The sequence below is a fragment of the Rhipicephalus microplus genome, chromosome X (genome assembly GCF_043290135.1).
Source record: "Rhipicephalus microplus isolate Deutch F79 chromosome X, USDA_Rmic, whole genome shotgun sequence".
NCBI lineage: Eukaryota > Metazoa > Arthropoda > Arachnida > Ixodida > Ixodidae > Rhipicephalus > Rhipicephalus microplus.
In genome coordinates this window covers 259,225,611-259,249,282 of record NC_134710.1, presented here as the reverse complement: position 1 = coordinate 259,249,282, position 23,672 = coordinate 259,225,611, and the positions used below count along the sequence as shown (strand labels likewise).

Here is a 23,672-nt window from a genome sequence, read left to right as displayed (position 1 = left end):
CTCGAGGCTTTCATCCATAAGTTTGCTGGTAGAGATAGATATGAACAAAATCATTCATTTCATTCTGTGATGTTCACCTCTTAATGTTTTATTACCTAAAAAAACAGATTATTTTGATTTTACTAAGGCATGTTAATTTGTATCTTTTACTAGATTGCGTACTTTTGTCTTTCTCATATATTTTCGTATGAATATGTAATTAAAAGTACTTGCTTTTTACTTTCACAAAGCTATTCCAACTAGCCTAAAATCTAATTCACAACTCTCACGCAGGTAATCATGATCGAACCCTTCTTCCCACTCTATGAGCAGCAGGCAGTGTTGGCAGGAGGAGTGCCAGTCTTCATTCCCCTTCGCCCTGTAAGATTGTTCACTGATATTACAAAATATTTCTGTTGAAGTTGATCACTTGTTTCCTGAAAAATAACCAATAGTTTCATTTCAATGCCAGTTGATCAATTTAGGCAATAAAGTTGCTCTTCTTTTGACCTTAGGATGAACTCTTGGGATTTAGGCTAAGAAACCTATTTTTACAGACAAGGCGTAAATAACCAGTTAGTTGGAAAAAGTAGAAACACAAAAAAGCAAATTTGTAAATCTGCATCGAAAGCAAAAAAAAAAAGCCATCACAGTTCTTGAAACTGCAGGTGTTAGAATCTAGAGCAAATAACTAACATTCGAAGTCACAGCTTACGTAAATCCTACGTATGATTGTCAAAAAAAATACCATAAAACAATTCGATCATCATAATTTGACATTTATTTTTTTTTATATGCACGCTTGATGATTTTATTGTAGTATCAGTATTTTTGTTCATGCAATGTTTAATTGCTGCTGTATTTGTTCCACTCGATATAGGCTCCCACTTGTGGTCGTGTTGGTGGTTTTTTCTATATATCTTTATTCTATTGTACGGTATCGTATCAAGAGTGGCTACTTGGGCTGGTTGGTAATGCATTTTTTAGAGAAATACGCTTTCTCAGTGCGCAGAGAACGTTTTAAGAAAGAATACAGATAGGATTGCACTCTGTCCTATCTGTCTTCTTTCTAAAAACCTTTTCTGTGCACTAAGAAAGTGATTTTTTTCACAAATATCATACCAAACTTTCGTACGTGGTGACACTTGCTAACTTTCACGTATATATATATTCCTGTTTTTTCTGACTGTTATAACGATATCACTGAAAGGAAAATGCAGAAATAGGCTACTCAGGAAGTTTACACTGGTTTTCAAAAGCCTCGAACCACATTATTAGTACATCTAAAAATGCAATATGCCCGATTTGTATACGCAGTTGAGACACCACCTGTATCAAAGGGCATATTTCTTAGAATTGAGTTACGGTGTTTCATGGATTATTATATGATCATAGACTTGATAATTCTGTTTCTTGAAAAGTTGTCACATTCATCAACTTTCATAAAAATTGTGATGACGTAAAAACATATGTGTGGAAAGCGTATTTTAAAATACGCTTTCCACAGATTTGTTTTTTTAGTTTAAGAAACTTGCAATATTTCTTAAAATGTTTTCTGATTTCCGCATACCATTATATAGGAGTCCCAATATCAGTACTTTTTTTACGCTGGATGCGAGTTTTCGGTGCAAATATATCAATTTTTATGAAAAAATACTGCTCTCAGGACACTTGTGCGATGTCTGCAACGTTGCATTCTCAGGTCGTCATGTTTCGTGCACCAACTGCCTGCTTCCCAAAAGAAAATTTTTTTTGATAAACACCGTAAACTTTAACGGATAGTGACAGAAGACACTTCGTGGATTCATTATATGTGCAACGAATCACGAATAGGTCGCCGGGTTTTAATGCATATTCATATCTGAAGAAAACGAAGCCTGGAACTAACGCCAGCCTGCTGCCTTAGGTTTGTAAAAATGTGTCGTTAAAGGGCCACTCACCAGAATCCCAAATTACAAAAAAAGAGCGCTATATTCTTTCCTAATATTTCTCGTCTTCCTTGGCACACTACTGTGACGAATACAGTAGTTCCCGTGACGTCTGCAGCGTGCATGCCCTTGATTCGTTGATATATGCGAAATATCACATGTGATTCATCTTATGCACTGTATTGCCATGCAGCCGCCTATTCATTCTTCTTTTTCTCGCATGAACAAAGTGCACAATAAACTGATGAAACTTCCCTTTAGTGTTTACAACTGCGCAAGCGGCAATAACAGCGTGCAGCCGAGAAGCGCGAAATCTTGCTATGCTCTAATGCTTAGTGCTAATATAGTTCACATGCATTCAACAACTATAGGGCGAGGAGGATTCATTGTGTGTATGAAAGAGAGCAGAAAATCACCCCCTCGTCTTTGAACGCGGGATAATGAGTGGCCCTATAGAGGTTGAGATTATAGCTCGAGTGGAAGATCATTCGCACTCGGCATACCCATATGGTAGTTCTTTAATAATATATATAGAAAGAGCTCGTGTCACTGCGCTTAGCCAGTGTTTGTAACAAAAGCCTCTTTTTTTCCGTTGGGCGAGACAGTTCCATTTCTCTTATGCTCCAGATATTTAAAAAAAGCGCATCTTGAAATAAGCCGCGGAAGGTTGGGTCTCACCAGAGCAGGTGGGAACCAAGCTAATCTTGCCATGGCTAGGCTCTTACTTTCCCACCTCTCTGTTTGCTGCGTGCTTTCATTTGTATTTGCTTCCATTTTCTTCTCTGTGTCTATTTCTTTCTCTGTCTACGTACCATTCTTTTTCCTTGCTTTCTGTCTACTTTTCTCTTTCCCAATTTTCAACGTCTTTTTTTTTCTTTCTCACAATAATCACCAACTCTCCTGTTATCTTTTTCTCTCTTTCTTTGTTTTCCTTATATTTTTCTCCCTCTCTGTGTACTACTTTTCCTCTCCTTCTTCCATCCTATTCACCCTCTAATGTGTCCTCTTCATGGTCACTTCCCTTTTCCACCCCGTTCTTGTATTCTTAAATGCAAAGCTATGCTATGCTCTGCTCTCGTGCCTCGATAACCGAGGGGATAAGACGCTCTCCTTTGGATTGTGGCTACGCGAGCTCGGATCTCGCCTCACCAGGATTTTTTTTTCTCAAAAAATTTCTATTTTTTCAATAATAGTTCTCTCGTGTTATTTTCCTTTCTCTTTACTCGTTTTCTCGCTAATCAGAGTTGATTACATACGGCGACGAACAAATGAGCACACGTGTTCCGAGAGTGAAGCAGAAGTTCAAAATAAGACGGCGATAAAAAAAAGAGGACGAGGAAGTGCATGCTGGTTGATGATGACAAGTTCTGTTCATTCCGAACGAATTAACTAAACAGCTGAGTTATTTGAAACAGACACTTCACACCATGTAAATCTATCTATATTCCTTCTCATGCCCTACAGGAATAGTGACAGGAAAAAGACATATATTTTTTGTGCAAGAATTGTGTGCACTCCTGGCAATCATGAAGAGGGAGTAGTAAAGGTACACTCTCTTTGTAATATTTACGTCGCAATAAAATACTAAATATACCACATCATAAACCATACTGTTTAAGCAATGACTCAATTTTGAGGACGTTCAATTTATACGCCAGTATAATCAAAAGCCCATATAGAGTCACAAGTGAGAGTGCTCGATTACTTCACCGATTGCACTATTAAGGTCTGCCACGCCCCGAACACCATTTATTGACAAAAATTATATGCATGAGTGCACTACAAGTACACCTGGTAACCTACAACACGTTGCAACTTGTAGAAAACACTACTAATGTTGGTGGAAATTTTTTAGAGAATTTTAAACGGATGTTCAGAGTTTATTTCCAAGGAGGGGCTACAAAATTGATGTTCAAGAGCCCTATGGAGCATTCCCCAATAATTCGACCTACTTTGAGCAATTTATGTTTTTTTGAACTTTATATTTCGTCCTGTTGGAAAAGAAAAAAGCACCGTTTTTAATTTGTGCCAAGGTAACATCTCTTCGTGAATTTCTTATTAGACACCATCTAAATTACCAGCGAGGCATGTCGTGTCAGTTTTTGCAACATTCGCCATTATCCTAGGTACCACTCTGTTGAGCGGTGAGTGTTTCATGAAACAACATATTTTTGAATCCTTCGCACATAATTTCAGAATGATGTGCAGTACAAAGCTTTAAGGCGTTTCTTCGTGAATCTAATACATGATTCTTGTTTTGCTTTGCCCTGACAATTTTTTCAGTGTAAGCAGGGCATGATTTCCAGTGCTGACTGGATTCTGGATCCGAAGGAGCTCGCTTCCAAGTTCAATTTTAAAACAAAGATGATCGTCGTCAACAACCCAAACAATCCACTCGGGAAGGTCAGTTCTTGCGCATGGTAAATAAGGCACATATTTACTCAATCGGTAAATGTTAAGTCATTATAGAGGTAATAACACACATTTTTGTTTTGGATTTGTTCCGGTGTAAAATACCATGTTTTTGCATAGAAACAAAGGGAATGACGATGAATAAAGAGTGAGACGAATATGTGTGCTTCTTCCTAGTATGCAGCCTTCATTTGCCATCTTTCTAGAACTCCAGGTTTTTCACAGAGTGTGATGTTTAGGAAAATTTACCGCGACTGCAGCTAATTTTTCCTCCACTTTTTTCCCTATTTATTGAGTTCTTGTATATTCTAATATTTTCGTTTCTTTTTTCACTTCAACATTTCAAACAAAACAGCCAATAATTTACCTTGGCTTTTCTTGGCTTCAGTATATGTTGGCACAGTATAGATGTAGCTAACGGCCAGGAAATCGGGGTAAAAAGAACAACTAAACACAAACAAATAGAGCCAAGAAAATAATCTCTTTTTTTCGTATCCACGTGATTTTTTACCCTTGCATAATCAACTCTCGATTATTAGCTAGTAGGTATTTTTCTTTCATATTTTCATGGTTCCTATCCCCGTACTCAAACCGTATTGGGCTCCTTAACTCTTGAAGTTGTTCTATAAGGATGTGAATAAATGCATAAATAAATGATGAAATAACAAACCTTTACTGCTAAAGTAAATAAAAGTAGACTAAAGTTATAAAACTACGTTGTAGTTGCTGTGCTTGTACCTAATGGCTGCAGAATAGCAAGTTTTCTCCAATGTGTCATTAACTTCTTTCGTTTAGTTACCTGCAAATGGTGGTGGTCAGGTTATTGACACGTGCTCTTTAATCTTCATTAGAATACGGCGCACCTGGCTTGCTGTGATGTTCTTACGACGCAATAATTCAAGCACTTAAATTTTTTGACAACTATTGTTCAGCATTTTTTGTGGAAAAAGCAATATTTGTGTTAGTGTGAGATCCATTAGCGCGTCCCTTCATTCTAATGTAGTACCATCACTCGAATAAATTTTGATACGCTGTTCTTTGATGTTATTCCTTCTTAATGCAAGCATAAAAAGAAATATGTCAGCTTTTTACTCTAGTACATGTGCTTTGGTAGTGCCCTACGTTGCGAAATACGCCACACACCAGCTAACAGGACTGGAAAGAAGTCATCTCAAGTAGAACACTTGAAGGGGCCCTGCAACACTTTTTGAGCATGGTCAGAAAACGATGCCGACCGGTAGTAGAGGCTCCCGACAACACGCGAGCCAAATATTATAGCACAGCACGCAGCCTAGAATTCACAATAAATTACCAAAGTCAACTAAACATTGCCTTTATTCTCTCGACAAATCACTCAATATGCCCAAAAATCTCACGTATTAAGGCGATCTATCAGTCAATGGCTGATTTCAACAATGTGCGCGGGCTAGTTACAGAGATCGGCACGGGAGGCCGCTACTTGTCCACGCGTGCGAGCGCAATCACACTGAGCAGCGGCGCATTCGAAGACAAAACACAAAAAGAAACAATGCTGAAGGTCACGAGGCGCGGATTACGTGTTTTGTCTGCCCCTCCCATTCCTCCCTGCTTATTTTTCTGAGCGTTTGTCGGGACGAGAGAAGAGACAATGTAATTGAAGAATGCGACAAACCTTTTGAACGGCACTCACACTGGAAGAATTCTTAAAATTTTGTGGCGTTGAGTTCATGATGCAATAGGCTCTTCCAGTAAATTCATTCCATGGTTACTTGAAAAAAGTGTTTCAGGGCCCCTTTAATACCGAGCCAACGGCCATCAATAGGGCCCGTGAAAGAGCAGACACGCATGGACTCCACATACCGACATGGGAGCAGCGAGTGGTCAGCAGATAGCCTTTCCAGCGGGTCATTTCCCGGCTGGGCCATCAGAACTTCATTAATGTTTATTGGCTATCTGACAGCTTTCACCATAATCTTGTATTTTAAACTGCGCAGGTTTTCTCACGTGAAGAGCTACAACTTATTGCGGAGCTGTGCAAACAACACAATGTTATCTGCCTAATGGACGAAGTTTACGAATGGATTCTTTACGAAGGCATTGAACTCGTTAGAATGAGTAAGTATAAGGTAAATAATGCAAAGCTCACTGAAGAGGCACGCAAACAAACACGATGTCCAGTCATCTAAGAATATTCCTTCAACGAAGCAGAAGTACTTGGTGTGTTCTGCCTGGACACCATGTAGCCGAAGGCTCCCGCGAACAAACTTTTGCCACGGTGTGTCAATTAAAACACCCAAGTTTCAGTTCGTAAGCAATCTGTTCGTTTTGCATTCATCGAAATGGAGCCGTGATTTAACCAGACAATTCAGGACCGGGTACTTCGTCATCATAAGGCTATATAAGAATTGAGCGGACAGGACGGATAAAACATTTCTGCCACTCGTGCTTAAGCCCAAGTGGCAGAAATATTTTATTCCTCTCATTTCATCTTGGTTCAGTGTCAGCTGAAACAAAGAAAACATAATTGTTCACAAACCAGGCAAAACATTAACCTTGTTGGCTAGTCCTTCCGGAATCGTGCCTTTATTCTTTCGGTTGTTATGTTTATGGCAACTGGCACGTAGTCCACCTGGCTCTGTTAGACGTATCATAATAAGGTCCAGGTGGACACATTGTACGTGGGCAGCAGAATTTTGCAGTTTAATATTACTACTGGAAATCCCTGGAAATGGTCTATGCGAGCACCCGAAGGCAGGCATTTTCCTAAGTCGAATCGCCATTGTGCAGCAATCGTTCCAGCGACTCAGACCTTTCTTATATATAGCGAGTACACCAGGCAACTACATCAAAGGGGTAAATTATTTCCAATAGTGCTACAGCTGTGATAGTGAAAAGTCAAATTACGTTAGCCATTATATTGTAAATATTGTCACAAGGTCGTCACATTGACGAAGGCAGCAGTATTGTTGTTCATATGAAACTGTTTATTCGCCCTAACTCGTGGCCAGGAAACTGAAAGTCAGATTACAGCAGCACATGGGTGCTGCTGGCAGTGAACAGCGGGTCACCCGTCGATCAACTGACATGCGGTGCAGCGTATCGCCATTTATACGCCTGCCCTCGAATATTCCAGTCCCATTACTTGTCGTCGTGCAAGCTCTGAAATAGTCTCGAGTGTTCGTGTCTTGCGCGCAATCTTAACACAGTGATCTACAATGACCGCAAACTTTATTGAACAATGAGGCGCAGTTTGCGCTGAGCATTGCTGATAGGCTTTGTTGGAGAACACCGAATGAAGCAAAAGCGAAAATAAAAAACGCACGTCACAATATAAAAAAAAATTGCTTCCCACAATAACGAAGCTGAAGCGCATACAGTTAATTAAATCAACATGTAAAAAGCTACTAGAGTCGGAAAAAGTCCTGCATAGAGGCATGTGTTTTAAATATTATTTCTTGTCTTGTTCACGTAAAAGACTATGTTATAGACGGGTAAACAAATATTAAAATATGGGCCTTATTTATGAGAATATACTTTATACACTATACAGTATTTCATACAGTAAAAAAATAAACTGTGCCCCTTATTGCGCTCAGTAGTTTCGCGCGTGCTACTTTTTTGTATTTTCATGTGACCGGGCTGGTCCACGTGTAAACACCGCTCGACGCAGGCCGCGTTTACATGTCGGGGAAAAGCCTTGACTGTCTCCTGCTTTTTTTTTCTATAAGACTGCGCGCACGACAAGAGAAGACGAGTTTATTCTGGAACCATTTTTTTTTTACTTTTCCATGCAAAAAATCCTACGTACTCTCTAACAATCACTTTGCCGGCCACCGACGTTCACGCAAGACACAATCATTCCATTGCGACCGTCTTGATTCTGAAGTGAGTGCACATTGTTTTTATGAACCGAAATTCACCCAGTAAAGAGATTGTGACTGTCGCCTTCTTCACCAGTATATTACCATGTGACGGTGTCAGCACTGAACCTTGTTTAGCATTCTCATTGACACACTAGTGTTTTTGCTGATATAGCGATTTTACAAAAGAACTCACACTTGATAACAATAGTACCCCCTAATTGCTGTAGTATTTATAATTTTAAAGTTGTCATCAAAGTTTTATTGCTCTTAATTTACAGGTACGTTGCCCGGTATGTGGGAAAGGACTATAACTATAGGCAGTGCTGGCAAAGCATTCAGTGTCACTGGCTGGAGGGTGAGTTCCCGGATACCCTTTCAACTTCGAGATGGAGCGGCAAATATTTCTTGACTCTTTGAAAATCTAGCTCTTGAAGTCATGTAATTACCATCGCAAAAAAAAGAAGATTCGGCCGATCGCAAGAATTCTAGGCATAGATTCCATGCGAAGCAGTGAGCGCCCAGCAGTCTGAGCCGACCTGTTTTATGCCAACCTTTACGAGATGGAGTGACGCCATTATGCAAATCGAGTTTTCATGCGTATATCATGGTCTTAGCAGACTAGCCGACAACACTGATGTACTTCCGGCATTTAAATTAAACAGAGATGTCGCTTTTATCACAAAGTAAGGGCTACGGAGCTACGGTGTGCATATCCTAACCGACTATCATCGGCTTAACAGAGCAACGCTCCACTCTACCCGTCAGAGGTGTAGGCATGTGTGTATTGCTTGTTACAAAGATTTAAAAGCGAATATTCACAAATGCAAACACAAATGACGCCGCATGCCCAAACATGAAGCCTACATATCATTTTTTTCCAAAGCCCTGTGAATATTCTGTATGCTGAGTGGTTTAATATTTCGTCACTTACATTAAATTGTGTCTTTAATCCCACATAAGCAAAAAAATATGTCTGGCGGAAAATTTCTCAGCTCCTATGTCACTATCGTGGCCCACCCAGCGTCACGACTAGAAGCAGTAGCGTGCAGTGACGGTACCGTGAAAACCATGACATATCAGTTAAAGTGACTTTTTCTCACAGGCATACTGGTGGCGACCATCCTTTTATATCTTCTGAACTCACGTTGGTATCTTGACAGTGGTGCAAGCCTTCAATTTCGGACCATTCTTTTTTAGAAGCTTACGAGAAATGATTCCCTGCAAAATTAGGTTTTCCTTTGCATACTACAAACGTGGCCTGAATTGGGCTATTAATTGTTCAAGCGACGCCCACCCGTAACGGGGGTCTAGAAGTTTTATATGGTGCTCGACTGCTGACCCTCAGGTCCAGGGATCAAATCCCGGCGACAATGGCTGCATTTTAAATGCAGACTAAAATTTTTGAGGTTCGTGAACTTAGATTTAGGTACACGCCAAAAAGCTTGAGAAGGTGAAAATTTCAAGAGTCCTCCACTACAGGGACTCTCCTAGTCAGAGTGCGATTTTGTGACGTGGAATGCCATCAATTATGATTCAGGCCGCTTCAAGTGCCCGGAGTGCAGTGATCAACGTCTGTCTTCTGTATGGCAGCTCGCGATAGTTCTCCCATTGTAGGAATTGTGCGTACCTGTGAATGCATGCGAATGCTTTCAAGATTCAGTGAAGCCGTTAAGTTTCTCATATTCTTGAGGTGGGAAAAGGGATTGCAGAAGTGTAAACACCAAAATGGTCGACTCTCTGAATTTGAACAACGAGGTAGGGGCAATCCTGAGCTTTAAGTGCCAATTCATTCACATTCAGAGCCCTGTATGCCACAACGAGCCAGAATTAACAAATCCTAGCAGTTTTTTCTTCACTCGCACTAACATCTTCCAGTACAGTGTATTTTCTTTGCACTACTGAATATTGAAACGCTGTGCTTGATATGAACGATCGTACGAATAATCATGACTTTGCGATTATTATATCGCAGTGTTGGCGGTAATGCGTTACAAGCACGTAATTACCAGCAACGCGTTATATTTTCGGTAACTTAGTAGCGTACTCGTTACAATTTTGTAACTCTAACAGGTAACGTACTTACGTTACAATTTTTCGGTAACGTGTAGTGTCTCGTTACTCGCTACTTTTAAATCGTGTAGATGCCACTTTCCCACAGCCCACCTAGATGAATTCTGTTGTCGCACGTCGGACAGCTGTCCGCCTGCAGGCTTTGACAAATAAAGCGAGAGTGGAATTGCCTTTTCAAAGAAATTTTGGATGAAAATTTCCGAAACGCAATGAATTCTTGTGGCGAGATTTTGGCCATTGCCAAAAAAAGCTTCGAGAAAGCCGCGAAATGCACCTTCACAAAGTGTAGAAACGTGATTTTTATAGAAGTGCATGAATTGTAGCAGGCGGATCGCTCGCCCCTGTGTATTCCTGTGCCCAAAGAGGCAGCCCGAAAGGAAAGCGCATGGGCTGGTTTACTTCATACCACGCTTCGTACGTGGAGAAGCAAATAACTTTTTCGAAATCCTACGGCAACCTAAAACCGGTGTCTGCAAGTTACAGTGACAAAGAAGTGCACGCGTTGAGCACAGTGTGGTGAACGATCACCCCATCTAATTGGAGAAGTCCGATATTGTAGACTTGGAGCCCATTTTATATGTGACTTTTTTGTAATCCTAGCCCATCCAAGAGAGAGCCCGTAACTTAACCGGTCCACATGTGCAATATCGAAAAAGAGGCCATCTAAGCGAAATTCTGCACACCATGGACATAAGGCGTCGCCCCATAGCAGGTAGTAAGACCTTTACCAAGAATGCGAGTGAGGCGCTAGAGTTCATTTTTTGCTTTTGAAGTATAAAGTGTTTTTTTTTTTCTCTCGTTAGTTTGGTTGGGTTGGTTTTTCGCTACCCTCTGTGTCAACTAAAGCCTAATAGTAGCCTAATAGTCCCAGGAACACTATGGTTAATCACAGTTAGAGGCAACTACACGGCAGACATGACGAAAGTTTGTCTCCTAACCATGCTCATCACAAACCATGCATGGGTGTAGGCTTATTTTTTTTCGGGAGCTAGGGGGGAACCCGTATGAGCTTGAGTGGGAACCGGGCAGGCAAACGGTAATTTGTTGCTGTATGCCAAGGCGAAACAAAATCACAAGAAGGGGGGCGGGCACGAGCCCCGTTTTCACCCCCTGGTGACGCCACTGTCGCAACCTGGTCAATCCACAAGAGATCAACGCGAATTCAAAAAAGGATAGTTTATATTTGGCAGAGTGTTCCATATTTTATGTTATATTATATTCTAAAACTCAAAAAGGAAGTTTCTTTTTAACTGCATAGTTTATGAGGCGAAAAATATCAAAGATATTGAACACGGAGGGACTAGTTTTCACATCAATGTTTCTCGACGGTTTATAATCATGTAACACACAAATGTTACTGTTAGAAAGAAGACATCTTATGTAAAATATTTGCAAACCAAAGACTGATGAATTTGTTTGAAGCTTGTAGAGAAAAGAAAAGTATTTTAAAAGGTGTATAAATATGCGATATTTTATTTTACTTACTGAAAAATATCTGCCACAACGTTGACAAGAAATATAAGCTTGTTTTTTTAAACAAGCTTTGCTTCTCTCCGCCACTGTAACTACGTTCTTGGTTATTGAACTCCTGAGCCAGCGGGGCTGATCCAGAATACGCTCACATAAGCACTCATAAATTATTCCGGCAATTGCACAAGTGAAAAAAAAGTAGATATGTTTATGCACAAATATATTTGGCTTGTACTATAGGTCATAAAGTCTTTTCTGCGTAGGTCGTCCGCGCTTGCGCGCCGGCGTCAAAGAGGCAAGCACCATGAATTTTTGCGGCCCAAATCAGACGACAGGAGTAAGACAGCAATGACCCAAGAGACATCTGGTGTCAGAAACGTGGAAATGTGAAAAAAGTGCCAGTGCAGGCCTCCGCGATTGCCTACTGACGCACGGCGGGCAATTTCAGAGGCCAAAAACAACCATTTTTGATTTCGATCATCTCGACTGAAGGGCCTGTTCAGACCCTGAGAAAACCAATTACTGTAAACTTCTTGGAAGTTTGGAGATGGTTTCTTTGTGGCTAGCGAGGACGATTGATTCTCAAATTGTCTACAATATCACATAGAAAAAGATGGTATCAGCATGTGCTACAGAATCACAAGCAATCACATATAACCCTACAGGTAAGTAAGTCAGCATAGGACTGGTAAAGTCCGGAACATATGTACGAATAATACTTGGTATATGAGCCTATTGATTATAATCCTTGTTTTGGGTTAAAAGTTGTATGTGAAACTTACATTCGAGATACAAAATATTCCTATTTATGATTGTGTAGCAATGGTAGAGGTAACGTCCGTTACTTTTTTCGGCAACGGTAGAGTTGACTAGTTACCTTTTATGATAATGAGTTACATTTCATTGAGGGTAACGTAGGGCGGCAACACGATGCTATTTTCGGAGTAGCAAGTAATGTATTTAGTCACTTTTTTTCAGTAATGGATGCAACACTGTCATTGCGTGTGCGTTTTAACCACGTTCTTACTTTTTGTAATCTGTTCTATTCTGTATAAACGATAACTATTGTACTCTTATACACGTAGCCTGAAATTTAGATGCAGTATATATACAGAAGCTAATTATTAAAATTAAGTATATGAATCAAGCGCAAGCTCCGAGACTCAGTTCCGTTAGTATTGATTGTGACGACTGTTGATCACTTCGCGAAAGTCTAAGTAATAGCAAGTTCCTGGTGGCCGCGAGAGCAGTGACAAGTATTGTTCGACTTTTATACAGGTAGGCTGGGCTTATGGCCCAAAAAATCTTCTCAAAGGATTGAAGCTAGTGCACCAGCATAGCATCTACACCATGAGCCCTCTCATGCAGGTGAGATAAAACTGCGCATTTATATACAATGTATTTCAAAGGTTTGCGGGGCAGAGCATTTTCACTGAACTCGCAAAAACAGTTGGGCAAGCTGATGCAAATTCATGTTTAGAAAAAATGACACAAAGGAGAGTGCATGACGCACTTTGCTAGGGCGTCATCCTGTTTTATTATTGCTTGTGTGTTGTGATTTTAACGCAATTATTTCAAACATGCACTGTATCCACGGTGATCTCAAGTAGCAGCTGCTTAAAGAAGGTCTCAGACACCTAAACCAAGTGCTCTAGGGCTGCAGTTACAGGCATAAACCAAAAGCGTTGCGTAAAAGAAACGAAGCATGCACCATTAGCAAATTCTTAGGCAAAAGGCAAGGATTCGGAGAAGTTTCGAAATGCAATTTATTGAAAAATTCTACATGCCTGCTGTGCAACTTCCACAACCCCTAAATACCTCCGATATTTTTTTTAACATTTCAAGATAACATACGTAATAAATTTCCAATTTTGTCACAATAAACATTGCAAACGCGCCAGTGATACAAGCCATGAGTGCACCACAAAATGAAAACAGAACAGGCAATTCTGTGCTCTTCTCCGGACCCTTCGCTATCTCCAGCGTTGGTCGAGACATCAACGCGCGCATTTCGTAATGTCAGCAACAACGAGAAGCCATATGCTCGTGGTACGTCCGCTAGCTGCTCTTTCTCTACGAATGGGGAGGACAAACATTTATCCAGAAGAAGACGAGCCATTGATTGGAGGGTACCGATGAAAAGAGTGAAACCAGTACGGGCAGCATTTTGGTCGTCAAACTCGTGTATTTTCACTATTACGGCACCATTACGAACAATCTCATGGCTGAGTGTTCTTTATAGTCCCGCGCACCACTACACAACTCAAATTCAACCTATGTGTGGTCTAGAGCATTTTAATGGCTCAAAATGGCACTGAACGACATGTTATACGACTATAAAGCCTGTGTAGGTGTTTCTCTAATATAATCCAGGAAACTGAATGACAATTTGTGAATTGCATAGTGTGTTCGGCGAAAGCTTGTGGCCCTTCGACTGACCATGAATGCTGTATTTTTTGCGCTCCCGTTTCGCCTTCCTGGCCTTGGTGCCGCGTGATACGTAAGCTGGATGCATGTGCATCAGCTCATTCTTATTATGGTGCTTGGAAGCGAAGAAATCTACATTGCTGAGGCGCTTCTCTGGACCATTTGCCGTTGAATGATCCTTGGGCTGCTCGGGAGCCATATCTGACAAACTCGAATGCTGCAACAAGACGTCTGACGAAGGAGTGTTGCCGTTCACGCAGCTGTGTCGTCGGGTGATTGCTGAGAAAGTGTGAGGGGGTACGGTTGGACTGGATTCTCGGACGCCACCGCTGTGTTGTCACGTCATTATTTAGAGTGGACATGGAAGAGAGCACAGATGTGGCGGCGCAACTGTTGCTATGCGCCGCTGTGCCGTCGCGCGATTGCTGAGAGAGTGTGAGGGCAAGAAGCCACACCTGGCACGTTCCAAGGTACATATGACTGGATGTTCGGACACCGCGAAGATGAGCCGTAAAAGGATTTCACCTAGTTATGTGTATCTGACGCCGACACTTTTACTTTTATTGAGTGCCACCAGCCATGGCATTTCTTGGGCTTCACAGAATGTAGCATATTCTACATTTGCCTATGTTAACTTTGGGAACACTCAATGACTTCGAGACTGGCTTCTAAGAAATCATGAAATTGAAGAATATAAAAGCCGGTGTGTTTCAATGAGTCTAATCTGTGGCTGATTAAGCTTACGAAACATTTCCGACATGTCTTTCTTTTTGCTGATTTTAAGCTTGCGCTGTTTATTCCGTTTATATTCAGCTACAGGAAAATGAGCACAAACGCTAGTCATTTGAAATTGCAGGCTCTTCATAAGTAAACTATGTAAAACGGCTGAAAAGAGAAAGCAAGCATGAAATTTGGTTCAGTTCGGAATTTCTGTTCCAGGGACTGTTCCTGCGAAATTAATTCGTAAAAAAATTGCAGCAAATGCAAGGACATCAGTGCTAGTTCAGACTGCATATTGTAAGGAAGGCTAAGTTCCTTTCGGAGCTCTTTCGCGTGTCAATTACCACATACAGTGAACAATAGATGTCTCAATTGCCAACGTTTCGGCAAGGACAAATATACGATGATGAGAATGTGTGTGGTAGTATAAGTTATCTTATTCGTATTTACTTTTAGAAAATATTTTGGCTGATTTCATCTTGCATGACTTGAACATTACACTTGGAAATTCATGACGCCTATGGTAGAGTAAAAACGAAATTCATTTTCCATTCAGAGAATAGAAGAATGCAAGAAATAAATGCAGAAGTATTTTGTTTGAATACCTTCGAACTTCCGTGACATTGCTATTTGGTCAGTGCTAAGTTATTTAGAACCTAAGTTTTGATTTAGAAGAAGTGAGTGCAGCAAAAAAATTACTTTGCTGGAGGCAATACAACGTACAAGAAGATGCATATTGAAGTGCTAATGTGAGTTTTTATCATACTTGAAAACCCACCGAGCGAAGCAGTGCACTGACAAAGCTGTCACATACATGTACTGCTTTCTTCTGCCAACACTTTCACTGTGTAAAATTGAATACTGTGAAGGCTGCGAAACAAAGTTGAAGCTTGAAGTGCCATTTTTTGCTGTCGGAGTTTCAAGTTCCTAATACATTTTCCGCTAAGATTCCTGCTTTAGTGCTTTTTTGTTGTAGAGTAACATATACACTGAACAAGATATATTTCTGTTCCCAACGTTTCGATGAGGAGAAACAGGATCTCTAGTGAAAATATTATGTAAAAAAAAACACGACAGGAGCGATTTCCAACATCTTTTTTCAACCATTCTTAATCATTCCAAGGAATATTCTACATTAAACCACCTGAAAATGATTTTCTTGTTTAGATACGCCACACATCCACTTTGACATGTTAATAGGTCATATGCTAGTCTCATTTGTTTCATGTCTCATTTTTTTACACTGCTCATGAGTAAGGAAGCAGTGGCTGTAGGTATTGAGAAAGAGATGGACCGGATAGGACACCCGGAAGGATATTGGAGCATCCAGTCGCATTCTCTACAGCAGAAGCGCGATTTCATCACAAAATCCCTGGAATCTCTTGATGTGGCTGTCACCATACCGCAAGGAGCTTACTTCATTGTCTGCGACTTATCTCTTCTAGGTGAGAGTTAAGGCTCAGTGCCAGTTTGTCAGAACTTTGCCATTATGCAAATTGAACTGCTCGAAAGGAGTGGCATCTCCGCCTACTTAGTGGATAAGCATGCATAGTGGCGTCTTCAAAAGTGGGTATCAGACAATAGCAATAGTGAATACTATATTAGTGACTGCTTCCACGCAATGCCGAACAGTATGGAATGCCAAAACAGATCGGTGAACATCCTCCTACGATATTGAGAGAAACTGGGAAACTATGAATTAAAGCCGCAACTCACATTGGACTTCGACCTAAGCTGAATGAAACTAGTTACTTCAGCACTCAGTACGCTTTCGTATATCGTAGCAACCACATTGTCTAGGCGTATCTGTTTTTGCGCCTCTATAATTTACGACACAAACTCAAGACGATATGATATGAGCATATAGCCCACCCATGAAGTTTCTCCAGGATGCACACATGGCTGCATCTATTCAGAAGCAATATTTTTAACACTCGGCTTTGCACCAACTGTATTAAAGACTGCCATATTATGCCAGCTGGTTTTCTTTCCAAAGAGGAAGTCATCCAGCATAAAAGTGTGCGCATGTCAAGGCATAAAAGTCGTATTAAAAGCATGTATCTTCTATTTTATAAGGTTGTGGCTCCCATTCTGCTGCTGGACGTTAAGCGCCACCACTGAACCACAATAATATATATAAATGTATTTCCATCTAAGCTAATTTATTAGGTCAGCAAGCTACTGTACATTTATTGCGATTAATTAAGAATTACTGAGCATACGTACACGAAGAGGACATTTATACTCCTAATTCAGAATCACAACTTAGGTGACAGGAGTCGAAAACTATTACTTATGTATATGTATGTGCATATGTATTACTTATGTATATGTATATGTATATGGCAATAACTTAGCATTTTTCTGGAATATCTCTCGAGACTATTCCTTGGTGTATAATCCCACCTTACAAAACTTTCAAGCTGTTCTGCAACAATTTTGCACGTAACAATCGATTGGTTTCACTGAAGGAGCTCACCGTCACATTTTTTTTAGAGTCAGTCAAGTAAGAGCACAGTTGCAGAGATTTGTCGCACGCTGATTGCTTTCTCTCTTCTCTTGTTCTTGCGAGTGCACTCGAAGCTAAGCAGGATAGGATTGCACTGAGAACAGAAGTGCGGCCTTTTCTGATCTTGAAACATCTTTTTTCTTTCTTAGAAGGTGAGGCTTACATATTTAATGTGGTCACGAGCGAGTGCGTGGAAACGTGGTGGCCTCGTGCGGCAGCCATTATGATTAAGCAGCGAACGATGTTGAAATGAGCCAATGGTTGTGGATTCCGGTATATAAGCGGTCATTTGGCTGATGGTATCATTTCAATATTAGTTGAAAAAAGAGGTATGCTTCCTAGCTGCTTTTAAAAATTGGTCGTAAAATCTTTGCCACGTGCGGCGCTTTATTTTTGACTCGTGTGTTCTTGAAGCCTCAAAGACCAATTCGTAGGTATTTTTTACAATGTTTGAAATCTCTCGCAGGGCCCGTTCTTGTTTTCATTTTGTAGATTTTTTCATTAGGGTGTTTCACTATCTTGATACGATGCGCTCTTTCCTTCTATAAGCACTAAAACTGGAATTACAAGGCGAGAAGGAACAACTCCAGCTCACGCAGTGGCTGCGCAAAAAAAAGGTCTGTAGATCATATTCTCCCATGTTAATTCACGACCATTGATGTGTCCCACGCCTAATGCATCTTAAAAATTTTTCGGCATTGGTACCCATTTGCCATTGTACTAAAACATTGCACTGTAGGACGCAATTTATATTACTTGTATTTCCAGTGATTGAAGTGAAACGGGAAGGAAACAAGAGAAAAAAAATAATAGGCTGGGAGCACGCTGGGCATACCTGTTGTCGATTGTTGCTTTTATATTTCCCTTCAAGTGCCGGAAATGCATGGAATGGCGTAACTCTTATCAATCAAATCTCAGTGAAGTAAATTTGCAATATTTGTGCTGCCACTTGCACTACAAAAAATCTGTAATCAGAGAGGCAGGGAGGACAGCATGTGTTTGGTCTATGCAGTTTGGGAAGAGGAAGGGCAGTGCCTGGTTGGATCTCTGAATGTATAACGCAATGACTCATTAGCCCAATGTGAATGACACTTAACACCCTACATTTACGAGATGGCTGACTGAATGATCATCCAACTAACATATACAACTAATTTTGGGCATTCTTTTGACACTATTCAGACATACGATGGAGATAGACTTGACCTGAAAGCCTTCACTCTTGTTTTATAGCACTCGGCACTCCTATTTTACGCATTACCTCCTAGTCCTATAGCATCAACTTAACCTGGGGGTGCTAGTTAATCTGTTTTTTTGTGCTGTTCTTGTGTCGAAAAAGAAGAAGAAAAAGAAGAAACTTTATTTCAGGGAAGGAGGGATGAGGAATTCAGGAGCTAACTGGTTGGTCCAGGGCTCCACCTGCGACCAGTGGGCCTTATGTAGTATCGAGAATTATGTTTCAGGGTTCCAGCTGGCGAGACAATCCTCCCACTTCTGCTTTTTATTGTCTATAATATGGTTTAGGAAGTTATCTAAGCCTTCTAGTTATTGTTTACACCCCCATGAGATGTGAATTGCGTTGACCTGCCGCCACACCACAGACAGACGTCCTGGCGCAGCACAGGATATATTTTATGCAGTTTTAAGTTTGCATACACGTTCACCTAGATCTTCCGAAGATCTGACGCATCTTCGCAATGTAAAAATTTGTGAGGAGTGCCATATGTTTTTAGCGTGTCCCGCTGTTGAGCGAGAATATCATTTGGCCTTGTCAAATGAGGCTCGTGAGCCAGAAGCAGTTGCTCTGCTCGGTTAGTGAACTGTCGTGCTAGAGTATGCGCCCTCTCATCGCCTTCGAGTTCAGCGTGTCTCGGGCACCAAACCAGCCGGTGGCGCTGGGTCAATGCAAGTCCCAGTATTTATGAACTGTTGTAGGCAGGTAATACAATCACTAAACATCTCAATGCATATATGCAAAAGAATGGCGCCTTTCTCTGCCAATGGCAGGTGTTTCAGCAATGTTTCCTTTTACGAAAACAAATCCAGTGCGATTGATACAGTATCTTCTAAATCCAACATGAGTATAAGGTTTTGGCGCGTAATTTGTAGAGCAGCGGTAGGCTTGATTGATTAACTTATGTATTGATTGTATTGATTAACTTGTGCCAGTTTTATAGAGTGCCCTCAGAAGTGCGCATGTTCCTACTTATTCGAGCCTGTTCTCGGTAAATCTGAACGATGCTTTAGAAGGGATGCGGAACAAGCTAATGATACGTTTTTGTGCCTCTTGTCTCATTCGTCTTTACAAAATTCACCCTTGCATACTGCAAGTACATGTGAGTGTGACGAACGGATGCATATTTCAGAAGCTGATGGCATCTCCTGTTAGCGATTACTTCAGTGCAAAGACCAAGCCTCGTGTGACGAATTTCATACGGATTTGTTTCGCGAAGGTTGGTATGAATGCGTACTTTTTCTTTACAATACTTGCATTACGCTCTCAACAGATGCAGCACGGCTTTGTGCAATGAACCTTAAGTAAAGATAGTTAAACTTCTGAGTAGAGCATTGCATAACTTGACATCGTCGCTTTTTTAGATCACGCAAAGGCATAGAGCTTCCAGAAAAATGCTTTAAAAGTTTTTTGAATTTAAGAAATATTGCATCACTTGAATCCTAGGCACGTATTAGATTATATCGGTACATGTTTTAAAATGCTTATTTATGTAATTAGACGAGCGTTTTTGAATAACGGGCCATTTATAACACAACATTAAGGTTAATAATTTTTCGATGCATTTATTTGTTCCAAAAATCTTGTGGTATTAAGAAAATAAGCTAATAAGAAATTGGTTCACTTCGTACTTCAAGAAAGCCAAGAACTGTTACTTTGAACTTATGTTCAGTACTACATCAATGAATCGTGTGACAATATGGAACCTAGTTCACGAACTAGTGGGAAAGCAACAGAACATAAACACTTGTTTTTTTAACAATAGAGAGCGTTGAATATATTGATACGGCTCTCGCTAATAAATTGGGAGAAAGGGACACTCAGCCTAGTGCTTTTTAATGCATTCTGAAAATTTTGTAAACATTGTCTGCTCAAATATTTTTTTATTACCTTGCCTGGAAACAGAGGTTTATCACGTCGTTAAGGCACTGAAGTAAAGATGCTGCATTAGGAATAGATAATATAAAAGCAGTTCTATTTATCGCGGTTGCTCATAATAAAACCGCTCTCTTATGCCTTCTCTCTAAAATAGATTTTACTAAATAGATATTTCATAATGCAATGAAAAAAAAAACTAAATTGATCGTACTGAATGAATGGGACCCAGCAAATCATAAATAACTATCAACCAGTATCGGTACTTCCAATTTTTTCAAAAGTGCTTGAGCTTTCTTGAGTGCAGACTTAGTTCCGCGATGACGCCCACGCCCTTGTAGATCAGGAGTCTGGCTTCCGTGAACATAGGTCTCTCAAAAACAGGTCTTGTCGAGGTGAAGGAAAAAATTCTTAGCGATTTTGAAAACAAAGATATACACTTTTGGTCTTCTATTTGACCTCAGAAATGTTTTGCCTCAATTATTTTATATTCTCATATTTAATAAATTAACGTGCTGTGGAGTTTGGGAGCTTTCTCTTAGCATGAATAAAAAATTACTTGACCTCGAGATCACACTACATATGTTTTAACAGATTCTGTTCACAAATGAAATAAAGAACTCGTGGGGTCCCACAAGGACAAATATTAGGTCCTCTTTTATTGTATTATATAAACGACATTGTTAACATAACCATTACTGCAGACATTGCTTTGTACTCTCATGATACAAGTTTATTTCTTTCTGGTAACAGTCTACGTGGGCTCGACTCAGCAGCTAATGCTTGGCTAGATACTTCATAATTGGCTTTCTGGGAGCCAAGTACAGCTGACTGCCCATAAAACCAAATATTTTGTTTTAAGCCTGTAAATACACAGGACGAAATTTATATTTTTATAAGGTTTATAAAGCTGTGATTGAACGGACTTCAGTTTTTAGTTTTTCGACGTTCTCTTTGACGAAAACTTGAGTTTCACGCAATGTGTCATGAAGCTTCATTCCAGCATCTGTAACTCAGCTGGTACATTGTTTAGGATCAGTTACTTTGTTGCCGTTTGGTTAAAACGTCGTTTGTATCACGTATTATTCAATCTCACCCAAGTTACTGCCCACTGATTTGGGGAACCACAGGCCAATCACATCTGAATCGGCTCACAAATCTTCAGAAGCAAGCAGTTCACTCTATAGAAAACCTTGGATACCATGGTCATATGGCCAATGTATTCTTAAACTTGACATTTTGAAAATTACTGATCCATAATATCGTAGGCCCGCAATATACGTATGACGTGAACTGGAGAAAATTAGAACTCTTTTTCTACAAAAGTACCTAAAAACTAACACTGAATACAATTTCGGACACGATATGTTTAGAATTCCTTTTTGAAGAACATCATGAGGTACGAAGCAGTATACCTACGTAATTCCATCTTTAATGAATGCACATTCCAGTACTGCCAGTATGGCGCTAAACTACAAGTCTCAACATTATTATAGCATCATAGAGTACCTTCTTTCTGTTAGTGACTGAACTAATCACTAGGTCTCTTTTTTTGGACGCATCGTTTTGGTTCAGTGTTGTATGCTTAGTTACTTTTGTAGTTTGCTACATTGTCAGTACCACTTTGTGCTTGTAAATATTTTTTGTTATTTTAAATACCAATAGCGTATACAAAATATTTGTTTCTTGACAGTGTACTGTTGGTTTTTTTCTGTCAATAACATGTAATATATTTATGTTTGCCATAGATTATCTTACTCTATTGCACGAACTTTATATATCATCTTGTATTCTATGCAACTGCATGCTGCCGCACTGTTGGAGCAATGTATGGATGGGAATGTCCTATTTAGACAACCAATGTTCTGCCTTTTTTCTTGCCATCTTGACTCACTCTGTGACTGAAATAAATAGGCTATCATTATTATTATTATTATTATTATTATTATTAAACTTGAAGCGCGTCATTGGGGTTGTTCATACGCTATCCTAGACAAACAAAATGCTGATGCTGCTGGCTATTTTAGCCTAATGAATTTCGCCAAATGTCACCAAATCACAGAAAATGACGCCCTTAGCATGACTTGACCATTAGAATGACCTTAGCATCATCGTGAGATCCATGACTGTTCAAGCCTCACCATTGGATGAGTATATATGACGTGAGAGAGCGCTGCGTGATAGTCTATCGCTTCAGGCTAATCGAACGCATTCTTGCAAACACCATGTATAAGCAGGCAGTGGAGGTCTAATGAAGCCTTTTCACTCTTTTGTTTCATATACTCAAGGACAACTCAACACTAAAAAAAGCTGCTGATATACTGCAAAGATTGAAGACAAGTACGAGTAGCTGTTAGTGTACAACATAGAGTGCGAGTGCACAGTGTGGTCTTCCAGTAACAGTAAGGCATTACTGACCTCTGAAGAACTTGGCTGACTTAATAAAGTTACAATTTTTTCTCAAAAAAGTAGCACATGTTAATTTTAGTTTATATATATAAATATATATATATATATATATATATATATATATATATATATATATATATATATATATATATATATATATATATATATATATATATATATATATATATATATATAAACGAAGTTTGGAAGTTCATGTCAGTATAACTCATCCCCTGATGAAGGGAGGACACCTCCTGAAACTGTTGGGAAATAAATATATTTATCCTTGTTGACAACGCTCCCGTTGTGCCATATACCATATATGTATATATATATATATATATATATATATATATATATATATATATATATATATATATATATATATATATATATATATATATATATATATATATATATATATATATATATATATATATATATATATATATATGAGGTGTCGCCGAGGCAACTGCAACCTACCATTGGTACGTCACTGCAACAAAGAAGCAGGACACTTCAACAACTTTCACCGTGGCTTTTGCCGAAAATCCAGACTGGTGTTTTACGTAGAACACTAATTAGAATGGCGACCTCCCAGCCGTGTTCTTGCAGATGACGGACTTAATCTAAGTTTTGGGGGTGGAGCACTGTTAGCATGCCGTGTTAGACAACTATGCTTCTACACCCCGAAAAATATGGCCTCGTCTATGTGGAATGACTGCGCGCTTTATTGTGTCGTCACCTGGTAAATCCGCTACAAGTGGTTCTACTGGTAGAATACCTTGTGTGGTACA

General features: G+C 39.8%; 1 protein-coding gene across 1 annotated transcript in view; it reads left to right on the top strand.

Annotated features, from left to right (window-relative positions):
• Positions 1-22,928, top strand: part of LOC119162419 (kynurenine aminotransferase) — a 65,204-nt gene extending 42,276 nt beyond the window's left edge. The window contains exons 5-13 of the mRNA XM_037414801.2: positions 274-360; positions 4,191-4,310; positions 6,293-6,413; positions 8,440-8,516; positions 12,980-13,069; positions 16,107-16,293; positions 17,907-17,974; positions 19,724-19,810; positions 22,755-22,928. Coding sequence (XP_037270698.1) covers positions 274-360; positions 4,191-4,310; positions 6,293-6,413; positions 8,440-8,516; positions 12,980-13,069; positions 16,107-16,293; positions 17,907-17,974; positions 19,724-19,810; positions 22,755-22,823 — 906 coding nt within the window. The 3' untranslated portion in view covers positions 22,824-22,928. The remainder of the gene's footprint in view (positions 1-273; positions 361-4,190; positions 4,311-6,292; positions 6,414-8,439; positions 8,517-12,979; positions 13,070-16,106; positions 16,294-17,906; positions 17,975-19,723; positions 19,811-22,754) is intronic.
• Positions 22,929-23,672: the final 744 nt, after the last annotated feature.